General features: G+C 40.0%; 1 protein-coding gene across 7 annotated transcripts in view; it reads right to left on the bottom strand.

Annotated features, from left to right (window-relative positions):
- LOC126483891 (retinoblastoma-like protein 1) overlaps positions 1 to 24,981 on the bottom strand; it is a 175,787-nt gene that overhangs the window by 121,106 nt on the left and 29,700 nt on the right. For all 7 annotated transcript variants that reach the window (XM_050107157.1, XM_050107153.1, XM_050107158.1 and 4 more), the window contains exons 5-6: positions 22,043 to 22,203; positions 12,480 to 12,615 (exon numbers count right to left, since the gene is read on the bottom strand). In XM_050107157.1, coding sequence (XP_049963114.1) covers positions 12,480 to 12,615; positions 22,043 to 22,203 — 297 coding nt within the window. The remainder of the gene's footprint in view (positions 1 to 12,479; positions 12,616 to 22,042; positions 22,204 to 24,981) is intronic.

Genomic DNA, 24,981 nt, shown 5'->3' on the forward strand with positions numbered 1-24,981 from the left:
TTTCGCTCCCTGTATTTTACCCCTGCCACCTTCAGAATTTGAAAGGCAGTATTCCAGTCAACATTGTCAAAAGCTTTCTCTAAGTCTACAAATGCTAGAAACGTAGGTTTGCCTTTTCTTAATCTTTCTTCTAAGATAAGTCGTAAGGTCAGTATTGCCTCACGTGTTCCAACATTTCTACGGAATCCAAACTGATCTTCCCCGAGGTCGGCTTCCACCAGTTTTTCCATTCGTCTGTAAATAATTCACGTTAGTATTTTGCAGCTGCTTTGGGATTGGAATTATTATGTTCTTCTTGAAGTCTGAGGGTATTTCGCCTGTCTCATACATCTTGCTCACAAGATGGTAGAGTTTTGTCAGGACTGGCTCTCCCAAGGCCGTCAGTAGTTCTAATGGAATGTTGTCTACTCCCGGGGCCTTGTTTCGACTCAGGTCCTTCAGTGCTCTGTCAAACTCTTCACGCAGTATCGTATCTCCCATTTCATCTTCATCTACATCCTCTTCCATTTCCATAATATTGTCCTCAAGTACATCACCCTTGTATAGACCCTTTATATACTCCTTCCACCTTTCTGCTTTCCCTTCTTTGCTTAGAACTGGGTTTCCATCTGAGCTCTTGATATTCATACAAGTGGCTCTCTTTTCTCCAAAGGTCTCTTTAATTTTCCTGTAGGCCGTATCTATCTTACCCCTAGTGAGATAAGCCTCTACATCCTTACATTTGTCCTCCAGCCATCCCTGCTTAGCCATTTTGCAATTCCTGTCGATCTCATTTTTGAGACGTTTCTATTCCGTTTTGCCTGCTTCATTTACTGCGTTTTTATATTTTCTCCTTTCATCAATTGAATTCAGTATTTCTTCTGTTACCCAAGGATTTCTACTAGCCCTCGTCTTTTTACCTACTTGGTCCTCTGCTGCCTTCACTATTTCATCCCTCAGAGCTACCCATTCTTCTACTACTGTATTTCTTTCCCCCATTCCTGTCAATTGTTCCCTTATGCTCTCCCTGAAACTCTGTACAACCTCTGGTTTAGTCAGTATATTCCGGTCCCATCTCCTTAAATTCCCACCTTTTTTCAGTTTCTTCAATTTTAATCTACAGTTCATAACCAATAGATTGTGGTCAGGGTCCACATCCGCCCCTGTAAATGTCTTACAATTTAAAACCTGGTTGCTAAATCTTTGCCTTACCATTATATAATCTATCTGATACCTTCTAGTACTAGAAGGATCGAACATGGTAGTTTCAACAAATAATGCTAACCTTGTACTTAAATCCAATTTGAGTGAGATCCCACAATAATTCAATTCTATTAAAATGCAAATTGATTTGACTTGTTCAGTCAAAGATAATGACACAGTTTTGGAAATAGGAATGACTTGGTATAACAACTGGATTACTGCCAAAATGTATGCAGAGTGCACGTTTGCTAATTATGAAAAAGAAATTAACTGTTTCTTAAACCTTTTGCCACATAAAATCTTGATTAAGCACAAACGTGCCTGGTTTGATTTTGGAGGAAGTGTCCTTCTACTGTATTCGGCTATTCGGCACTTTAACAAGCTGAGATCTATTGGACGTTCAAGACAAAATTGTAGCCCTTGAACAACAGTCCAGTACGAATTCAATTAACGTGCCTAATGAAAGAACTGTATTAAGGAATATGTAAAGAACCGTTACTAATCACACAGTTTTATTGAACAAATTGTAAAGCAACTTCTTATGCATTTCAACATGATTCTTGGTGAGATGAATGCAATAATCCATGAGCTCTTCGAAGGATTAAACACTGTAAGTGCTCACTTAAATTTAAACACACTGCTTTTAAGAATTTCTGAAGTGTATCGAATGCTGGAATTGATGCTCTTAATTTAAAAACAACTCTAGAAAGTAGTTCAACTGATTTCTTATTTCTGTACAACTGCATCCAGACCAATTCTTAGAGATATTGCTACTAACTGAACGTATATTCGATGCTACATCTACCATGATTTACCCTGTTCATTCTTATAATTTATGATGACAACTAACAATGAGCTGAATTTCATTCAAGCAGCAAATAGGATTGACTCTTTTGGATCTTCAAGTAATGTTAATCCATACTTAGCAGTTGTACCGGTATGAAATGAGCGTTTTTTTGTGAAAATGAAACACTAATTTTGAATTGAAAAGTAAAAACATTTTATTCAAAGTACTGACCATTGCTTTCTATAAATTCTGACCACCTTTCTGGCAATTTGTGGACACCACGCCAATAGAAATGTTCATCTTTTGAAGCAAACCAATCAGACACCCAATTTTCGACTTCTTCGTAGGAATCGAAGTGTTCCTCAGCCAATGCGTGCCCCATTGATGAAAACAAATGGTAGAAAGAAGGGGCCAAGTCTGGTGAATACGGCGGGTGGGGTAGCAGCTCCCAGCCAAGTGTTTTGATTGTATCCTGAACCAGTTTTGCTTTGTGTGCATGTGCACTGTCGTGTAAAAAAATTACTTTGCCATGTCTTCTGGCCCATTCTGATCTTTTTTTCGATCCATGCACAGTTCAGATTGATTATTTGTTGTCTGTAGTGACTAGTATTCACAGTTTTGGAAGCTCATGATACACCATACCTTTCTGATCCCACCAAACACAGAGAACTGTCTTCTTGCCAAATCGATCTGGTTTTGCAGTCAATGCTGATGGTTGTCCTGGATTAACCCATGATTTTTCCTGTTTAGGATTCTTAAAATAAATCCATTTTTCATCGTCAGTAACAATTCGATGCAAAACTGATTTTCTTTCATGTCTTTGAAGCAAAATTTGACAAATGGTTTTTCAGTTTCCCATCCGTCTTTCATTCAATTCAAGTGGCACCCATTTTTCACACTTTTGGATCTTTCCCATAGCTTTCAAACGGTCAGAAATTGTTCGTTGTGCAACATTTAGCATTGCTGCCATTTGCTTCTGACTCAAAGTATCATCTTCATCCAATATTGATTGCAATTTAGTGTCTTCAAACTTGCTATGGTATATATTTACATTAATTACATTTTTGTCCTAATGACTTGTCTATATTTTTCTCATAGTTTCAGCTCCCATCTGTGACCTCTACCCGTGACCTATTAATTGCCATCAGCTCATGATCATGAACACTAAGTAATCTGAACATACACTGATAATTCTGATTTTTTTGGTGGTCTTCCACGTTCTTCATTTCTTACATCAAAATCATTATTTCTGAACTGTTGAAACCATCTTTTGCACGTCGCTTCTGATAGAGCATGATCACCATATGCCTCGACAAACATTCGCTGCAACTCTGTAGCACTTTTTTTTTCAAATGAAAACAAAAAAATTAATGTGTGAACATGATGAAAACATATGATGATGTTTGTTCCATGACCTGATGTATACTAAATATCTTTGGCAGATGTCACACCAACAACAACAACAACAAATAAAATAAAAATAAATAAATAAATAAAATAAGGCTCATTCACAACAAATGTTCCCTATCGACACATTTGTATCTTAACGCTCATTTCATATCAGTACACCTGGTAATTGTCAGTACTGTGTTGTTGTTATTTTTATTTGTGTGTCTTGTGTCTACAGTGCAAGTCATGTACCAAGTTGTGAGTTTGAAAGCTCACACATCAGTACCAATTGTTATTGTGTCTGCGAATGAAATAAATGAGGCAGTGCCTTATGATGTAACAATGGGCGAATGGATTCATGACGCCCAGGTGGTTGTCTAGAATCACATTCAGTAGCTCATCTTCTTTGGGGGGGCAGGGGGGGGGGGGTGTAAGGGTCAGAGGACTGCCACATGCGGGTCCGAAAGTAGTCGTGTCGCTGGCCGCCTGCACAAGCAGAACAGTTTCCAACATGGAATTGTGTGTCTTTTGACTCACAATGGAGTATTGACAAATCCATATTTATTCATGGTAGGACGTCAGACACAGTTATGACGGGTCAGCGTGGTGAGCACGTTATTATAAATCTCTTCATTGAAACGAAGTGGTGATGGCTAATAACTCTTATTAGTTTGTAGATTTGTGTGCCTCATGGCCCCCATATCTGCAGTAGTCCTGACAAATATTAAGGAACACCCTCAGCCAAGGATACAAACCTCATAAGCGCCTTACAGATATAATAAAATAAATTAAATTGTTGCTATGGTATATATTTACATTAATTACATTTTTGTCCTAATGACTTGTCTATATTTTTCTCATAGTTTCAGCTCCCATCTGTGACCTCTACTCGTGACCTATTAATTGCCATCAGCTCATGATCATGAACACTAAGTAATCTGAACATACACTGATAATTCTGATTGTTTCCTGCGCCTTTTCTCTCCTAATACATTAAGTGACTTTTCTCTCTTTAGAGAAAAGAGTCACTTTCTGCTTACCTTATTTCCCTGATGAAAGTGATAAAAAAAATGCTTAAAAATACCACAAATATTAGTTTTTCTTAAATCTGCAGTAATATAAGATTTAATCTCTGACAGCAAAAAGAATTATTATTTGCACAATGAACATCAGACTGGCTCATTTAGCAAGATATGCTCATTTAGCACAAGAGCTCATCACAATGAATTTGCTTGACTGTTGCAACAATGAAACTACAAAGCCACACAGTACTGTCACCTTAACAGGTGCGAGTTAAGCATCCCCAATCTCAACAGCATGCTGCCACCACCATGAACTTATGTTCGAGTGTCAATGAAAGCATGGATAGTGCTTATCACACCCTCTGATGTGTGTGTTTCGCTCAATGCCTAGTCTCATACAAAAGCCTAGGGAAGATAAGGTCAGAAAGAAACAACAACATGCTCGTTTTATTTTTGTGCTTTATGTGCATGTTTCAAAGCAATTTGTTTGTACAAAATCCTTATAGTTGGTAAATTTTTTTCCTCTCTGTAATTCAAGGCTACAGCTCTAAAAGTAGCCCAGTCTGTGACAGCAGCCACTAGAAACTTTAGATGTGAATATGAGTACCAATCATCTGCTACCTTACAAATGGCAATGGCAAATTGCGGCACAGGGAAAGTTTGATGACCTAATTCCATAGTACATTTTTCAGTACAACCAGATCAACTTCACTAGTTGCTTCAACCCATACCATTCAGTTTGACCCCTCTGCCTCACCATGAATCCCTGCCTCTAGCAATCTTCTCCAAACTGTTTACTGGAGAATTATTTGTCAAACAATCTCCTTTGTCTCCCATTGCATCTGTTCTCTATAGACCTCTGTCCTGCACCATTACATTTTGCTCGTCTCCCAAATCCCTTCCCACTAAATTTCTTGTTTATCTCTGCCCCTCCCTCTGGCATGGTAGCTTCAAATAATTTTACATTTTCCAGCATCTCCATCTAGCCCCCCCCCCCCCCCATTTCCTAAGTTTCTCCCTTTTATCAATAAATACAAAACATGATCTATTGAATACAACCATTTTTCAAAGTCAGGTTTGAGAAGGGGGGAGGGGGAGAGGGAAGAGATGGAGTGGGGAGGGGGGAGGGGGAGAGAGAATGTGATCTGCTCAATGCTTTCTCTGTTTCATGTTTGATTATCTGAGACTAACCAAAAAAGACAGACAGCATTCATCTGTGGACAAGGGCCCTCTGTGCAGAATAAAACTAATGTGGCACAAGGAAATCCTTAAAGTTAGTAGTCAATATCTTTCTTTTTTTATAACACTTTTTAGTAATGCTGGAAAGCTAATTAAAGAGTAGATTAGCATTTGTTATTAGCGTATTTTACAGCAGTGGCCTGCAGAGACTGCCCCTGCCAACTGATGTATGATCTGACTTGTTCCACACCACTGAAGGGTCTCCTTTGGGGTGTGAATTATGGAACATTATGTATGGATGTACATGGATCCTGCAGAATAATGTACATCTTTCTGTACATGAGTCAAGACATTGCATCCAGACTAATTTTTTTCCCCTGACTAATGTTCACAGAGTGAATGTTGCAGCTCCTTTTGAATCAGTACATAATCTTAGACAGCCATATGAACAGGGATAAAAAGAGTTACTGTTCCAAGTTGCTTGGACAATTGCCTGCACTAAGTTAATGAAGTGACACCATACATTGTTCTGATATCCTTTTCTGACCCAAGAATTTCTGTTGTGATAGCACAGTTTTGTCCCAAAGCAACATTCCCTCCCACCTCCATCACATACACTGCTCTTAGCTTTTCATTCTTATTAACTCATGTACAATGCTTTAGAAGTAATCTCTGTCATGCATATTACCTTTAAGCTCTCAGGTTTTTGAATTTCGTCCGGTGCAGCCCCCAACTGTCTTCCCTTCTCACCCCATCCAGTAAGTCTCCTCCGACCCAGGGCTCTGGGTAACTCAAACTCTACCCCTTTTCCTAGAACACACCAGTCATGTTCCTTCACCCCTCTTCCTTTCTCTTCAACCCTTCTGATAAAAGGAGGAGTCATTGGCTTGCTTGCAAACTTTAATACCTTTTATATATGTGTTCTCCTGATAATGCTTGGTGAGTAATTTTTTATCTGTCCAATTACTTATATTTTCAAAAATTGATTATTTTTGTTAATGTATCATTTAAGTATGTCTACTTCTATTCTGCTAAGCAACTTATGAGAGGGTGCCACATGGTACTTCAGGTAAAACTTTAATTCTGTCTTTTACGTTCCATTTTCGAACAGTGTTCAAATGTGTGTCAATTCTTAAGGGACCAAACTGCTCAGATCATTGGTTCCTAAGCCTATACACTACTTAACCTAACTTGCGCTAAGGACAACACACACACTCGTGCCTGAGGAAGGACTCGAACCTCTGACAGGGGCAGCTGCACGGACCGTGACACGACGTCTCAGATCACGCGGTTTCTAACAGTGCACAAGAAGAACAACTGTCAGTATGCCTCCATATGAGCACTAATTTCTTCGTGGTCATTTCACAAGACCTTTGCGAGACAAAATAATATATTGCCAGTCTTCTTGTAATGTAGGCTCTTGGAATATGAACAGTAATTTTGTCTGTAATGCTCTCACGCTTATTAAATGAGCCCATGAAAAAATGTTCCATCCTGCCTTGGAACTTCCCTACCAATCCTACATGGCAAGGGTCCTTGAATGGCGAGCACTTGAGACTCAGTCGAACGAGTGTTTTCTAAGCAACTTCTTTCACGAATAAGTTACAATCAAAATTAAGAGAAAAGTATTTGTTATAGAAAAGAAAGAAAATAAATTTTACGTAAGCTGAAGTTAAGACATGAAGACACATCACTGATGATCAAACATGAATATTTCCAAAAAGAAAACGCCTGGAATACAATGTCTATACCAAATATTTCCTACCTACCTGTCAGTTTTGCCACTGCAGTTTGTAACTGAAATTATCTATTTTCCCTTTCCTATACTTATATTTTCCCCTATTTACTTCTAGACTATTTCGATTACTATTATTACGACTTCTTTTGGAGTTCTCTCTGTCAGCATAGATCCTTGCTTCAATGATGGTCTGGTATCACCTGTCTTCCAACTAATCCCTTGGTCCGAACTCCACTGACAAAATTTGATTTTACCATAAGTTTCTCTTCACTAGACTATCAGTAAAACTAGATTCAACAGTTTTATCATCAGACACTACTTCTTCCAATTGCTTTATTACATCTAGATCAAAACAACAAAGTGACGGTCCACTAGCTGTTTAAAGCAAAAAACAATTATAGAATGTGCTCTGTTGCACCTTCCGTTCCATTCACCATTGCCCAATCACTCTACTATGCCAGGTAGTGGCAAGAGCCAATTGCAGGCTACGCTTGCAGCTTGTAACCTAACAGTTGTGATCCATTTTCATTGTGAGCTTTTTCTCTGGGTGGCAAGTTTATTTTAAAATCCAAAATGTCTGAAGCTTGCAGTGGAAGTGTGCAGGAATGTGTGGTTGGTAAATGGAAAGTTTAGTGATCTGCTCATATTTTGCTTGGTCAGACACATGAGTCTGTGTGCTTGGTGTGGGAATATTTTGAGAAGGAGAGAGACAATGTTGCAGCTCTGCTGCCTCTAACAAAGGTAATTGAAACAACTGCAAACGCCTTGAAGATTCATAAAAACACTGCTGTGAAAGTTGGCAAAAGCTATGGATGGCTGGTAAAAAGATGGGGGGAAAAATGAGGAAAAAACACGCAACTATGAAAAAACTGTAAGTTACTTTTTGTGAGGAAGAATTATTAAGTCTCAGCAAGATTCATTGTTAATAGTTGTCAGTGGCCATGGTTTCAAGTATAAAAAAAATTAATAGATGCAAAATTAAAATGGAGACAATGGATTTTGTTAAGTGGCATTGCTGATTTTTAAGGGACATTGTTAAGATAGCATTTGACCCGCCAAGGTAGCCGAGAGCGCTAATGTGCTGCTTCCTGGACTCGGGTAGGTGCGCCAGCCCTGGATCAAATCCACCCGGCGGATTACCGATGAGGACTGCTAAGCCAGCTAGCCTGGATGTGGTTTTTAGGCGGTTTTCCACATCCCACTAGGTGAATACCGGGCTGGACCCTCCGTTCCACCTCAGTCACACGACTCACAGACGTTTGAACAAGTTCGTACTATTTCATGGCTTATACTAGACGCAGACAGCTGGGGTACACTGTTTACGTCCCGGGGGGTTCAGTGTGGCAGCAGGAAGGGCATCCGGCCACCCTCTCCAACTAACACTGCCAAATCAGTAATAACAAGGCCGACCCCGCGTTGGCGCAGTACAAGGCCCAAGGAAAGAAAGGTTGTTAAGACGACATTTGAAGACATAGTGTGGCTCAATGAAATACAAATAAATGCTGGTCATTTCATCAGAAAAGACTGAACAGATGACAATATATGTGGAAGTACTGCGCTTCTCACAGTAAAAAGTGCAAGAATTATTGTTTTGCAAGCTGAAGCTACTTCTGGTTCTGCAACAAACTGTCTCCTTGTTTACCAAACAAAGAAGACAAGCAACTAACATGAGATGAATCGTGAAAATTATCTAAAGCGATTCAAGAGCCAACTATTGTAACACTTAAATCATTCGCCTGTCATCATTATGGATAATTCCCCATACCATCCAACCACTAAAGATAAAGCTCTAACAATGGCAACAAAAAAGCTGACATCTTTGAATGATTAAAATATCCCAATGTACAAGTTTGGGATGAGCAATGTAAGGAGGAATTCTTGGAATTGTGAAACAAAATAAGCCACAGTTTCAACAGTATGTAATTGACGAGGTGGCTAAAGAACACAGTCATATGGTTCTTAGGACTCTACCATACCACTGCCACTTTAACAACTTCGAAATGATTTGCGAGCAGATCAAACATCATCATGTGGCAATCAATAATAAAAGCTTCACTGTGGCAGGAACTCAGAAATTGTTAGAGGAAACAGTGACACAAATAACGCTGGAGAAATGGAGTAATGTTGTAAGCCTCACAAAAACATGCAGTGGCGTGAAGGAGATGACTTTGAACTAAGTGGCATTTACCCTGTGCTGTAATTTGTCTTTTATCAGTGTTTGTAGTCAAGGTCTGTGTTTCATATTTTGAAAGAGTTGCATCTACAGCACTTCCAAAATAAATCTCATCTTGTTATTAAGGAAACCCCGTCTGCACAAGTATGACGTAGTGCGTAAGTTTTTTTTGCGGTGTCTATTATTTAACCCATTTGAGCATCCCTTTCATACAGAGTATATCACCTAAAATGAATCATCCTTATAATTGTAAAAGACAGTATGCGACCTGTGGTTTTCATTCAGCTATACAAATATCAGGACAATGATATCTTACACACAGGACTGCATTCACTAAGCAACACAGATACTACATGCTGCAAAGTGAACTCAATACTGCATGTTAACAGAGAGTTAGTCGGTACAGAACCACATAGCTGTTGACGCTACAACCATACTTCACACACAAGCACTGATGAACTGACATCACCAATGTCTTTCACACTTTGCACCCAACATGCTTCAATGTCAATCACTTGTTTCCTGATCAAGGTATAGAGCAATAAAACTGTGGAAGGTTAAGAAAATTTCTTTATGCCTGTCAGTCATTTTTGACCAATCTTATAATTTTCAATGAATACAGTCACTGCACATTTTAATTTACAGTTCAGAAACTTTCATCGTAGGCCTGATAATTCAATGTCGTTTTCTACAAGAAATGGTTGACATTTTTCAACACCCAAAAAAGGCTTTTGGAATATTAGTTTCATGGGGACGAATTAATTTATATGCAGGAAGATTCATGAGAAATAATTTTTATGTTATCCAATACTTACAATTTACACATGCCAGTCTATATCAAATATGGACATTCACATAAAAGACATATTTTCTCAGTAAGAATCACAAAAACAAACAATTGTATAGACATAAACATGTAACAGAGAGATATGAACTTGCGACAACTCAACTGATTATTATTTGTGACACAATACACCACATGAAACACATTTTGAATGTGAGTCTTTTTAAGAAATATCAGCTTTTAAAACATGGCATTTTCTACACAGGTGTAGCATGAAGAATTTTCACATCCTAGAGGGGGGATAAGAGCCACACGGAAAACTGCATAAAAAACTTTTCTGCATGATAGGATTTTTTAAGACAATCTTGCTCAAAAGCATTCATTGCTAATGAGTCATGATCACTTATATCACTATTGAAAAACAGATGACCACAGCAGATAGAGAGAGGTCCCTTTTGAGTAATGTTATCTTCAAAAGTGATACGATAAATTTGCACCATTTTTTGAGCTCATTTCCACTTTTCAAAACTATTTCTGCCACATCTTGAACAGTGGCAACATGGTGAAAATAATGGAGTATGTATGTAGCTCTGGGGTAATGTTTCAACTGTCACTTTACAGGTCCGCATTCTGTTTTCAGATACAAAATGTATTTCAGCAAGATCCAGAATGTCCAATCTGGCTCAAATGGCTCTGAGCACTATGCGACTTAATTTCTGAGGTCATCAGTCGCCTAGACCTTAGAACTAATTAAACTTAACTAACCTAAAGACAACAAACACATCCATGCCCGAGGCAGGATTCGAACCTGCGACCGTAGCGGTCGCTCGGTTCCAGACTGTAGCGCCTAGAACCGAACGGTCACTCCGGGCGGCTGTCCAATCTGTTTCAAATACTTTTTTCCATCTTATCTTTTAAGCAGCAAATGGTAATGACTCCTTCATTTCCCTAATTAGTGGTAGCACCTTTCCATGACTGACACACTGCACTGCTAGGAACACACTATTGTGAACTACTTGTTTAGCACTGCAACACCTTAATATAGTATTCTGCAAAAGTATTCAAAAATGGGTTTTTATTTACTTATTTTACAAAACTATATATGAAAAGGGAATATCAATTGCATCTGCTATACATACTGAACCAAATAAACTTTAGGAGGATAAATTACGGTCCCAGACTTCAACATTGAAAACATCTTTATAACAATTTCTTAATTATTCGTAATTTGCACCTGAGTTAGCCAGTAAGTTCAAAGTAAGACCAATGGAAGGAAGATGGCAGGTTGTGCACAAAACGGACTGAAAAGCGAAAATATGCTTAAAAGCATATTTTTGTACTATACACTGAAACTTAACATACCTAAAATATGGGAAACCAACCTCTTACCTGCATAATATTGGTGTGTGGCACACAGAAACATGTAATATGAAACAGTTAACACTAGCTTTCAAGATCTCACTTCTTTTCACACACACAATCTCACAGACACCCAAAAGTATGTGCTCTTGGTAGCAACGAGACTTGCTGCTACTGCAAGTGTGACTTTTGGGTAGCTGTGTGAACTCTTACTAGAAAAAGAGCAACATCATGAAAGCAAGTGTTAAATGTCTTCCATTATATGCTTCTGTGTGTCATACACCTATCACCCATAGGTAAGTGATTTTACACATTTTTCCACCCAGGAATTTCCATTATTGAAATTTAACATATATTAATATGGACAAAAAATAACACAGAGCAACAGCACTAATGGCACCACATAACCACTATACATGGAATACCATATACTGAAGACTGATTTTTCTTAAAAATTGGTGAGCATTGTGTTCTTTCATTATATGTTCACTTTACTTAGAAAAGCACACTCTTATACAAAGTAATTCTTCAGTTAAGAGATCCCAAGTTCACATTACAATGGAGATTGGAAGTAAAGTTTCTGAAGGTAATGCATGACAGTGACCAGAAAGCACACACAGCTAGTTTAGACAATGCCTGTACAGTAGGTGCCAAGAATAGGAAATGAACAACATTCTGGAATTCCACAACTAAAAATTTCTCTACAAGGATGAACAAGCTCTTGTTGCTTTCAAAACTGCTACAACTGACTATACTGTCCCAGATACAGTATGTGCTCCATCGCCAATATAAACCCACAGTTAATAAACATGTAACAGAAGACAATGACAGCTCAAGGTACAAGATCACAAAATTGAAAAACTTACCAAGAAATATCCTTTCATCAAAATCACCAACATTCAACACATATTCTTCATAAGCCTTATTTACAGCCTTTGAGTTCAGCTCAAAGATACCTGGATCTAAAATCCCACTAAATTTTGATGCATCGCCTCTCAAGATCTGTAATAATAATTTCTGATTATTAACAACATGAACTCATGTGTAAAATGCATGAAATGTAAGCTAAAATTGGTCACACTAAAAGGAAGAGAAGGATCTGCTTACAAATGTAATATGCAATAGCAAACAAAGAATTAGTATGAAATGTGTTTCACTTTCTAGATTTAGAGAGGAAAGATGAGAATTAACTGAAGAGACAAGCTGGATTAAAACACGTTGACAGACATCCCATGAGTGAAATTTAAAAATCTGAAAGCCATCACTGTGAGTAGCTTCAATGAAATCCTAATGCACTGGAATTACATGCAGAGTATAGAAACATACTTCAATTTCATCTTTTCTTTCATTTAACACCATCAACCAAGAGAGAAGTTACTCTCATGGGTCATACTGGTAGAAACTTGGTTGTGAAGTTGGCAATGATTTCCCACCATTATTGAGCAAACAGTTCATTGTTAGGCTTGTTTCCAGTAGAGCAGTCTTTCCACTAAAACTGTCGATGATCTAAACTCTGCACATCATAAGAATGAAACAAACGCGAACACGATGATTGGTCAGAAGCTATAGCATGCATACACTGGTGGTGTTCTGCTCTTGGAAGTAGGTCCTAATTACGAATTAGATATCTTAATACTAAGTTACATTAAACGGAAATTTTAATATATTCTAATGCATTAGTAGTCATGACCGTTTTTCTTTATCATGATTTAGCTATGCAGTTTTTATTTGAAAAATTTGTAGTCACAGTCTCTGTACTGATGTGCTCTGATTGTCACACTGTCAACAAGCAGTATGAAAATGGCTAGGCTGCCTCCTGCTCCGCAGTGAAACATGCATGCAGAACGCTGTTAAAAAGTGCCAGGAAATAGGTCGTTCTTAATGTTTTCCATAAATTTACAGAGAAAAATTGGATTTGAGGTTTTTTGAGGTACTGTATTTGACAGTTCAAGTCTCGCCTCGGTCAGGTTTTTTTCATTCAATTTTAAATACCTACATCTTGTAATTCTAAAATTTATCATCAGTTTCATTTTTTATGAATACTGCACGTCTTCTTGTTTCCAATTACATAGTGCACACAAAATTCCTGTTTTCATTTCAAATATAAATTCTTAATTATCAATATTTTATGAAAGAAAATGTCTGCTTGTGTCTGTGTATGTGCGGATGGATATGTGTGTGTGTGTGCGCGCGCGATTGTATACCCGTCCTTTTTTCCCCATAAGATAAGTCTTTCCGCTCCCGGGATTGGAATGACTCCTTACCCTCTCCCTTAAAACCCACATCCTTTCGTCTTTCCATCTCCTTCCCTCTTTCCTGATGAGGCAACAGTTTGTTGCGAAAGCTAGAATTTTGTGTGTTTGTTTGTGTGTCTATCGACCTGCCAGCGCTTTCGTTCGGTAAGTCACCTCATCTTTGTTTTTATATATAATTTTTCCCACGTGGAATGTTTCCCTCTATTATATTGATATCATTAATTTGAATCCAACAATTACGTTTGTTATTGTCACTGTTGCATCTCGAAATCTTTTCTGTCGTCTTGTTTTCCTCTTTCTGTTTTTGCCAGTAGTTTCACTTTGTATTCACCTTCTCCTTTTTACCGTAATCTGCTATACTATTTTATCCCGCCTATATATACTCTATAATACGTAACCCACTTCCAAACCATAACCAAAAAAATTTTTTTGCCGCTTTCAGCACTACCGCCGCTATAATATCCACCGTTTCTAGTCCACAAACAGTTCCTTTCACCTTTTAAACAACCATTTCGGCCAGTTCTAATAACTTTCGCTATATTTCCATTTCCGTTTTTCCCACATCACTTATAATTTTCAGCCGCTTCCCACAGATTTTAACGTCATTATTTCTTCGTCACACTATTGTTAGCCTCATTTTCATAATCTGCCACCACAAAACCACTCCTTTTAATATAATACATGCAGTTTTTTCGAAATGTTCCCGAATTTCTCCATCCTTTAACGTGTTTTGGCGGCAACACAACCACCTAACCTTTATGCACATCGTTGTCTACCAACCCGAGTCCAACATAGCCCAGCTGTAACCAACACCTTTTCGCCTTTTTTCATTCCAGATCTCCACTTACTTTCCAGTTCACCTTTATCTCTCCCCATATATTTTTATTTTCATTTTCATTTCACCTCATGTTACACTTTCCACCTTCTAATACCATGTCACCCTCACAACACCCCCACAACGACCCCATTAAGTTTTATTTACATTCCCTCCGCAAACATGCCTTCACCCCAGCCAGATTACGCTCCCATATTCTATTTTCTCAGGCTTGTCTAACATTTGGCATTACTCCCAAAGGCCTCACACTTAAAAGTTCCCATCTCTGGCTGCAACCCTTCCTTCCATCAGTCCTTATACCAGTTCCAAACTGAACAATCCATTGCCCTCACCCACCTAATCCTTCACCTACACATCAACTCAGCCAATGAACACACCCGTCAACTCCTATCCTTAATAAAAGTCCTTAATCTTTCCTCTCCCACATCCACACCGGCTGTTCAGAGCATCCTCCTACAGGCCAACGGTAAATTAGAACAGCATGCCACCCTCCACCTCAAAAAACTATCCAATCTCCTGGTTTCCCACCTCCGGAAAGGCAACTCACTCACCCTTCACAACCTTTCCAGCAAACCTCAACCTCCTCTCATTGCACACAAACCCAGTCTCTCCCATCTACTCAATCTCCCACTTCCAGCTCCACTCCCTCCAAAACCTCAAAATTCCGATCAACACAATCTGGAACCACAACACCCTAATTCAGTAGTTAACCTTTCCTCCAAACCTCTCTCCCAATCCGAAACCTCTGTCCTATCCAAAGGCCTCACCTTCAGCCCCACTCCCAGATTCAACCAAACAGCCCTCGTCAAAGATTTACTGTCCTACACCCGTACTCTCTGCTGGAAATATCACTTTGCCACGAAGAAAAATGATCCTAATCCTACTCCTAATGATCCAACTCCCCAAGACGCCATCCAAATTGAACCCTGCCTGGAACAGTTCTGTCCTCCGTCACAGCGGGACCCACCTCCTCTTCCTCAAAATCACCCTCTCCAAACCCTCCAGGAATTTCTGACTTCCAGCCTTGCATCTCAATCCTTCTTAAAAAACCTTAATCCTACACCCAACATCACCACTGCTGAAGCCCAGGCTATCCGTGATCTGAAGGCTGACCGATCAATCGTCATTCTTCCGGCGGACAAGGGTTCCACGACCGTGGTACTTGATCGTCCGGAGTATGTGGCTGAGGGACTGTGTCAGCTTTCAGACAACACCACATACAGTTTGCCAAGGTAACCCCATTCCCGATGTCCAGGCGGAGCTTCAAGGAATCCTCAGAACCTTAGGCCCCCTGCAAAACCTTTCACCTGACTCCATCAACCTCCTGACCCCACCGACACTCCGCACCCCTACCTTCTTCCTAAAATCCACAAACCCAATCATACCGGCTGCCCCACTGTAGCTGGTTACCAAGCCCCCACAGAACGTATCTCTGCCTACGTAGATCAACACCTTCAACCCATTACATGCAGTCTCACATCTTTCATCAAAGATACCAACCACTTCCTTGAACGCCTGGAATCCTTACCCAATCTGTTACCCCCGGAAACCATTCTTGTAACCATTGATGCCACTTCCTTATACACAAATATTCCGCACGTCCAGGGCCTCGCTGCGATGGAGCATTTCCTTTCACGCCGATCACCTGCCACCCTACCTAAAACCTCTTTCCCCATTACCTATGCCAGCTTCATCCTGACCCACAACTTCTTCACTTTTGAAGGTCAGACATACCAACAATTAAAGGGAACAGCCATGGGTACCAGGATGGCCCCCTCGTACGCCAACCTATTCATGGGTCGCTTAGAGGAAGCCTTCTTCGTTACCCAGGTCTGCCAACCCAAAGTTTGGTACAGATTTATTGATGACACCTTCATGATCTGGGCTCACAGTGAAGAAGAACTCCAGAATTTCCTCTCCAACCTCAACTCCTTTGGTTCCATCAGATTCACCTGGTCCTACTCCAAATCCCATGCCACTTTCCTTGACGTTGACCTCCACCTGTCCAATGGCCAACTTCACACGTCCGTCCACATCAAACCCACCAACAAGCAACAGTACCTCCATTATGACAGCTGCCACCCATTCCACATCAAACGGTCCCTTCCCTACAGCCTAGGTCTTCGTGGCAAACGAATCTGCTCCAGTCCGGAATCCCTGAATCATTACACCAACAACCTGACAACAGCTTTCGCATCCCGCAACTACCCTCCCGACCTGGTACAGAAGCAAATAACCAGAGCCACTTCCTCATCCCCTCAAACCCAGAATCCCCCACAGAAGAACCACAAAAGTGCCCCACTTGTGACAGGATACTTTCCGGGACTGGGCCAGACTCTGAATGTGGCTCTCCAGCAGGGATACGACTTCCTCAAATCCTGCCCTGAAATGAGATCCATCCTTCATGAAATCCTCCCCACTCCGCCAAGAGTGTCTTTCCGCCGTCCACCTAACCTTCGTAACCTGTTAGTTCATCCCTATGAAATCCCCAAACCACCTTCCCTACCCTCTGGCTCCTATCCTTGTAACCGCCCCCGGTGCAAAACCTGTCCCATGCACCCTCCCACCACCACCTACTCCAGTCCTGTAACCCGGGAGGTGTACACGATCAAAGGCAGAGCCACGTGTGAAAGCACCCACGTGATCTACCAACTGACCTGCCTACACTGTGATGCATTCTATGTGGGAATGACCAGCAACAAACTGTCCATTCGCATGAATGGACACAGGCAGACAGTGTTTGTTGGTAATGAGGATCACCCTGTGGCTAAACATGCCTTGGTGCACGGCCAGCACATCTTGGCACAGTGTTACACCGTCCGGGTTATCTGGATACTTCCCACCAACACCAACCTATCCGAACTCCGGAAATGGGAACTTGACCTTCAGTATATCCTCTCTTCTCGTTATCCGCCAGGCCTCAATCTCCGCTAATTTCAAGTTGCCGCCACTCATACCTCACCTGTCTTTCAACAACATCTTTGCCTCTTTACTTCCGCCTCGACTGACATCTCTGCCCAAACTCTGCCTTTACAAATGTCTGCTTGTGTCTGTGTATGTGCGGATGGATATGTGTGTGTGCGCGAGTGAATACCTGTCCTTTTTTCCCCCTAAGGTAAGTCTTTCCGCTCCCGGGATTGGAATGACTGCTTACCCTCTCCCTTAAAACCCGCATCATTTCGTCTTTCCCTCTTTCCTGATGAGGCAACAGTTTGTTGTGAAAGCTTGAAATTTGTGTGTTTGTGTGTGTTAGTTTGTGTGTCTATCGACCTGCCAGTGCTTCAGCTTCGTTTGGTAAGTCACCTCATCTTTGTTTTTATATATATATAAATTTACCGAACGAAAGCGCTGGCAGGTCGATAGACACACAAACAAACACAAACATACACACAAAATTCAAGCTTTCGCAACAAACTGTTGCCTCATCAGGAAAGAGGGAAGGAGAGGGGAAGACGAAAGGAAGTGGGTTTTAAGGGAGAGGGTAAGCAGTCATTCCAATCCCGGGAGCGGAAAGACTTACCTTAGGGGGAAAAAAGGACAGGTATACACTCGCACACACGCACATATCCATCCACACATACAGACACCTATATATTTATATATATATTGTGAGGCTACAGTGAAGATCTCTAGCTCTTTAAATAAGTGTCTACAGGATGATCTTGGATGAGCTCCAGCAATTATTCTGATTACACGCTTCTGTGCAATGAACATTCTTTTACTCAATGATGAGTTACCCCAGAATATGATGCCATACCAAAGCAGAGAATGAAAATAGGCATGGTAAGCTAGTTTACTGAGATGTATATCACCAAAATTTGCAATGATCCTAATAGCATAAGTAGCTGAACTGAAAAAGTTTCAGCAGATCTTCAATGAGTTTTTTCCAGTTCAACTCCTCAACAATGCATACACCTAGAAATTTTGAATATTCTACCTTAGCTACCGATTTCTGATCGAAGTCTATATTTATTAATGGTGTCATTCCATTACTGTGTGGAACTGAATATACTGTGTTTTGTCAAAGTTTAATGAGAGCCCATTTGCAGAGAATCAGCTAATGATTTTCTGAAAAACATCGTTTACAATTTCACCTGTTAATTCTTGTCTGTCAGGTGTGATAGCTATACCTGTATCATCGGCAAAAAGTACCTGCTTTGCATCTTCGTGAACACAGAATGGCAAGTCATTAACATATATTAAGACCAGCGGAGGACCCAAGACCGAACCTTGTGGCACCCCATTCTTGATTGTTCCCCAATTTGAGAAATAGCCAGTTTTTTGCATATTATGTGAACTGCTTATTTCAACTTTCTGCACTCTTCCAGTGAGGTATGATTTAAACCATTTGAGCACTGTTCCATTCATACCACATTACTAGAGCTTATCTAGAAGTATTCCATGATTTACACAATCAAAAGCCTTTGAGAGATCACAAAAAATCCCAACGGGTGACTTCCGGTTACTCAGAGCATTTATATTTCATTAGCGAAAGTGCATATAGCATTTTCCGTTGAAAAACCTTTGTGGAAACCAAACTGACATTTTGTTAAAACTTTATTTTTACAAAGTTGTGAAGCTATTCTACAATACATTACTTTTTCAAGAATTTTGGACAAGGCAGTCAAAAGAGAGATTGGACGGTAGTTGTTGACATTAGACATACCACTTTTTATGCAGTGGTCTAACAATGGCATACTTCATTCTATCTGGCAAAATACCCTTCTTCAGAGAGCTATTACATATGTGGCTGAGAATCCCACTTATCTCTTGGGAACAAGCTTTAATCCTGCTGGAAATGCCATCAATTCCATGTGAGCTTTTATTCTTGAGAGAGTTTATCATCACCTTAATTTCAGAAGGAGAGGTGGGTGGAATTTCAACTGTATCAAATGGTGTGGATTAGGCCTCTTCCATAAACTGCCTTTCTTCTTCTAATGAACATTTAGATCCTGTTTTCTCTACAAAATTTAAAAAATGATTATTCAAAATGTTTTCGACTTCCGGCTTGTTGTTTGTCAAGTTTCCATTCGCTTTGATGGTAATGCCGTCATCCTGTACTCTTGGTGGCCCAGTCTCCCTTGTAACAATATTCCAAATTGTTTTGATTTTGTTATCAGAGGTATTAATCTCAGACATGATGCACATGCTTCTGGACTTTTTAATGACCTTTCTTAACGTAGCACAGTAGTTTTTATAATATTTGGCTGTTTCTGGGTCATTACTCTTTCTTGTTGTTAGATACAGTTCCCTTTTGTGGTTACAAGACATTTTTATTCCTTTAGTAAGCCAAGGTTTTTTGCATGGTTTCTTATAACTAGATTTAACTACTTTCTTGGGGAAACAATTTTCAAATTCTCTTACAAGTGTATCATGAAATAAGTTATATTTTAAATTAGCATCGGGTTCCTTGTACACATCATCCCAGGCCAACTGCTGAAGATTTTCCCTGAAATTTCTAATTGTTGAGTCATTAATTGAACGCACAACTTTGGAGGGTAGTTTTGAATTACTGAATGGAGCTATGTCCTACACTGTAACTAGCTGAGCACCATAATCAGTAAGGCCATTCTCAACAGGACAAGAATTTATGTTATTAAACTTATCTTGGTCTATAAATGTGTTATCTATCAATGTGCTGCTGTCCTTTACTACCTGAGTAGGAAAATTAATGACAGATGTCAAATTGAAAGAACCAAGCAAGACTTCCAAGTCATTCTTCCTATTACACTCTTTCAGTGAATCAACATTGAAGTCCCCACAAATAATAATTTGCTTTCCCCTATCGTTGATTTTCCAAGATGACATAAACACAATCAGCACATTAATGTTATGAACAAGTGTGTATCTCCACTGCATGTGTTTGTACTGATGTAGGAGTGCAATATTTTGCAATAATTATTGACCACTTTGTGTATGACAAATATGCAGTCTGGAACTTCTTGCACAATGTAACATACGAGCTGAAAGAGAAACTACCTGAACTATAAACAATTTTTGTCTTCTATGGCAGGGCAGCATCCCAATTTAAAAATACATTTATCATAAGCTCATTACGTTACTTGGAAGATGAGCAGTGTAGAGCTTCACTGGTCTTGTTCTGCAACATTTCACAGAAAGGAGCAACTAATAGAGTTGGTAAGAATGTTACAAGAAAAGTTTAGACACATGTGGCATACAGAAAGAGATGAAATCGTAAAAAAGAAAAGAATGCATTAAGTTTACTCTTTGGATGAGTCAGATGATTTAGGCTGTGATATTCCTGGGATTCAAAACAGCAGTGACATTACTGATTCTATGCAAGTTGTTTCACATACTGCACTGGGGAAATGCGTTGCTGTGACATATGAAGGAAAACATTATCATGGTGATGTGGTTTGAGTGATTTTTCCAAATAAATTTGACTTATCAGTGATGGTAGAGACATGTTTACCATTCCTGTATGAATGGGCTTGGTCCATATATTGTATATGCTATAACAAAGATGGAACATTGAATTTTTTTCCTGCTGTTGTGGTAAATAGTAGGAGGGGGGGGGGGGGGGGGGTTTCAAGTTAGATGACTTTTAAAGCAAATTTTGTGTTTCCATTTTTTAAATTGGCCTGTGGACTGTTTTCAAGACACTATTCTATTAGTGAAGTTTTAGCTCTGTTATTACTACCATTTTATTTAGTTTTATCTACCTCAAAGGTGCTTAATATTATTTTAGAGGACCAGTCATTGGATATGTCCTATTCGTCAAATCACTTGTCCTGTCAATCACATAACAACATAAAAACTTAAATTTATTAATGGTCTTACATTAAAGAAATGATGCAATATACTGCAGCTTGCTACACCTGAGGCTCAATTTTTTTGTCCCTTCCGCCACAGAAAACTAAAGGGGGTGGAGACCTTACCAATGAACTGTAAATGTCTGTGTCTTCTTTTTCTCCCCCTGTTCCCCCTCATCACCAGTTTCAAATCTTCCTGAATTACTGAAATTGCCCACTAATCTTGTTTACCAAATAATAAAAGTTCAGATTTCAGAAAGAAACCAAGAATTTACATAAAAAATAAACATTTTATCTTTATTTCTAAAACTTTAAATGTCCCATCTGTCACTAATGGACAGACTGTCGAACAGAAACTAAGAATAACTTCAACCACCTTACAAACTTTTCTTCATTATCTTTCTCCTCTAAATTTGATAAAATGAATGATAATGATCAGTTTGCAATTTTTCTACTGTCACTTAGATACTTTTATTAAACTACTGCGAACAACTATTTTTTGACCAATAGACCTTTCTCCAACTTCAGTTAGTTTAAGACTACTTGAGAACAAATGTTCTAAATACCTTTCTTTCAAAGAGTTTTTTTATGTGGTTTTTCCAGTAGTACTCTTTGATAGCTTTTGCTTCTATTGGTATTCCATCATGATTTGTGCACAAATGATCAATAATACATGGAGCCACCTCAGGTGGCTTATAGTTTTCATCCCAAAAATCATTTGGAATACCTGTATGTACACACAAAAATTCCAATACAGTACATTTATATATTTATTAAAGAACAATATGAAAACTAATGCAAATGACATAAGAATAAAGTAAAGCTGCAATGAACAGAATTTTCACAATTCTGTATTTCTGCCAAAGCAGGATTCTAGTTTCTATTGTAAAACACGAATAAATCAGTAACTGCTATTACACCAGCATTTACTAAATACAGGCCACACTGGTCAAAGTAAAAAAGTCTCACACATGCAGATATATATTATGTATAATGAGCAATAAACTTTGAAGAGAAAACATTCCATCTTCACTAACATCAGAACAGCTACAGAAGAAACTCTGTAGTGTCATTTTCACACACTCAGCACTCACAACACACAGAGCTGTCATTCCAAAATGTAAAGACAAGGCACATTTAAAAGCAGACACTCTGGCCACCATGGAAAACTAAAGGGGATGAAGAACTTATCAATGAACTGTAAATGCCTGTGTCTTCTTTTTCTCCCCCTGTTCCCCCTCATCACCTGTTTCAGATCTTCCAGCAGTCTACTTGGGACCAATCTTTTTTCAGAATTCTTTAACAGTCTTTCATCTTAATGTTATTGGTGAAATCTCGTTCCTTGAACGTGGTGTGTGCAATAGCACCTATATATAATCAAACCTCATCTACATGTAACAACTTGGGAAAAGACAATTTGGATCAACATGCCACTGATGCGAATGCTTCACCCACCTGTTACTATCAGGCTTCTTTGTGTGGAATGGGTAACAGCTGGAAGTATTGTTGGAGTGGAAGTATTGTTGGCGGTTGCTAGGTTTGATAGGGATGGAGGTACCAATGTAGCCATCATAGAGGTGGAGGTCAACCTCAAGGAAGGTGGTTGTTGGGTTGAGGAGGAGCTGGTGAAGTGAATGGAGGAGAAGGTGTTGAGATTCTGGAGATTGGTGGGGGGTATAAAGGGACCAAACTACAGGGTCATCAGTCCCTTTTTCCCACCGCAAGAAAGGTTCAAGGCACAAAAAACACCCAACACCACACCTAAAAAGAAAACAAATGGAATGAACAAAAAATGGGGAAAACATAAACCACAAGGAAAAGTAGGAGGAGGTATTAAAACCATAGAGCAGATTGTCTGGGCTAGCTGATCACAATAATAAAAGAGGATGAGCCAGCCACTCTGCAACATCCCAAAAAGACAAGGCGAGGTGAACACATGTAGGGAAAAGACAACCACCAAGACAAACAAATGCAAAGAAAATGCGACCAAGTTAAAATAGAGGGAGGGTGGCGACCTCAGAGAGAAGGCTAAATGCCCCTCCTTAGATCGTATGATAAAAACTTCCCTCATGAATAAAACGTAAAACTAAATCTGCCTTTGAGGCATTATCGCCCAACACTGAAGGTAGGGTGCTTGGTAGGTTAAAAGCCCGCTGCAGAGCGGCTAAAAGTGGGCAATCCAGCAAGATATGGATGACAGTCATATGTGAGCCACAGTGACATCAAGGTGGGTCCTCGCGACGGAGGAGGTAGCCACATGTTAGCCACGTACGTCCAATGCGGAGCCGGCAGAGAACCACAGAGTTCCTGCAAGATGTCTGCATGGAGGTCTCCCACACATTCGTAGTCTCCTTAAGGTCATGCAATTTATTGTGTGAACTGAGATTACGTCATTCCATCTCCCAAAGCTGAAAGACCTTGTGGCATAATAATGATCGCAGGTCAGTTATAGGGTGCCGATCTCCAGATGAGGTTTCCGTGTAGCCTGTTAGGCTAGCCTGTCAGCAAGTTCATTTCCTGGGGTTCCGGCATGACCTGGGGTCCACACAAACACCACAAAACGAATGGACTGTTCCAGAGCATAGGTGGACTCCTGACTGGTCGCTACCAAAGGATGGCGGGGGTAGCACTGGTCAATAGCTTGTAGGCTGCCCAAGGAGTCAGTACAGAGGAGAAACGAAGGAGAAACGACTCGCCAGGGCAGGAGAGGATGCACTCAAGAGCACGAGAAATGGCCGCCAGCTCTGCAGTGAAAACACTGCAGCCATCTGGCAAGGAGTGCTGTTCAATATGTCCTCCATGAACATACGCAAAGCCAACGTGAACATCAGCCATTGAGTTGTCAGTGTAAACCACTTCATGGACCTGGTTTGTTGTTGTTGTGGTCTTCAGTCCTGAGACTGGTTTGATGCAGCTCTCCACGCTACCCTATCCTGTGCAACCTTCTTCATCTCCCAGTACTTACTGCAACCTACATCCTTCTGAATCTGCTTAGTGTATTCATCTCTTGGTCTCCCTTTACGATTTTTACCCTCCACGCTGCCCTCCAATGCTAAATTTGTGATCCCTTGATGCCTCAGATCATGTCCTACCAACTGGTCCCTTCTTCTTGCCAAGTTGTGCCACAAACTCCACTTCTCCCCAATTCTATTCAATACCTCCTCGTCAGTTATATGATCTACCCATCTAATCTTCAGCATTCTTCTGTAGCAACACATCTCGAAAGCTTCTATTCTCTTCTTGTCCAAACTATTTATCGTCCTTGTTTCACTTCCATACATGTCAAGAATCGAGGGGAAGTGACAGCGGAGAGCTGCGGGGTTAAACAAGTCCTTACAACGATGTGAAAGGTCCAGACGAAGCTTCGGCCTAGGTGCACACACAATGGAGGCGTACATGAATGGACCTCGAGTATAGGAGGTAAAGGTAAGGACTACACTTCAGACCGAAGAGATCGGACGCGAACTGCAATTGTAAGCCCTGACCTGGGCGTCCAATGCCAGAG

The sequence above is a fragment of the Schistocerca serialis genome, chromosome 6, assembly GCF_023864345.2.
Source record: "Schistocerca serialis cubense isolate TAMUIC-IGC-003099 chromosome 6, iqSchSeri2.2, whole genome shotgun sequence".
In the NCBI taxonomy this organism is placed as follows: domain Eukaryota; kingdom Metazoa; phylum Arthropoda; class Insecta; order Orthoptera; family Acrididae; genus Schistocerca; species Schistocerca serialis.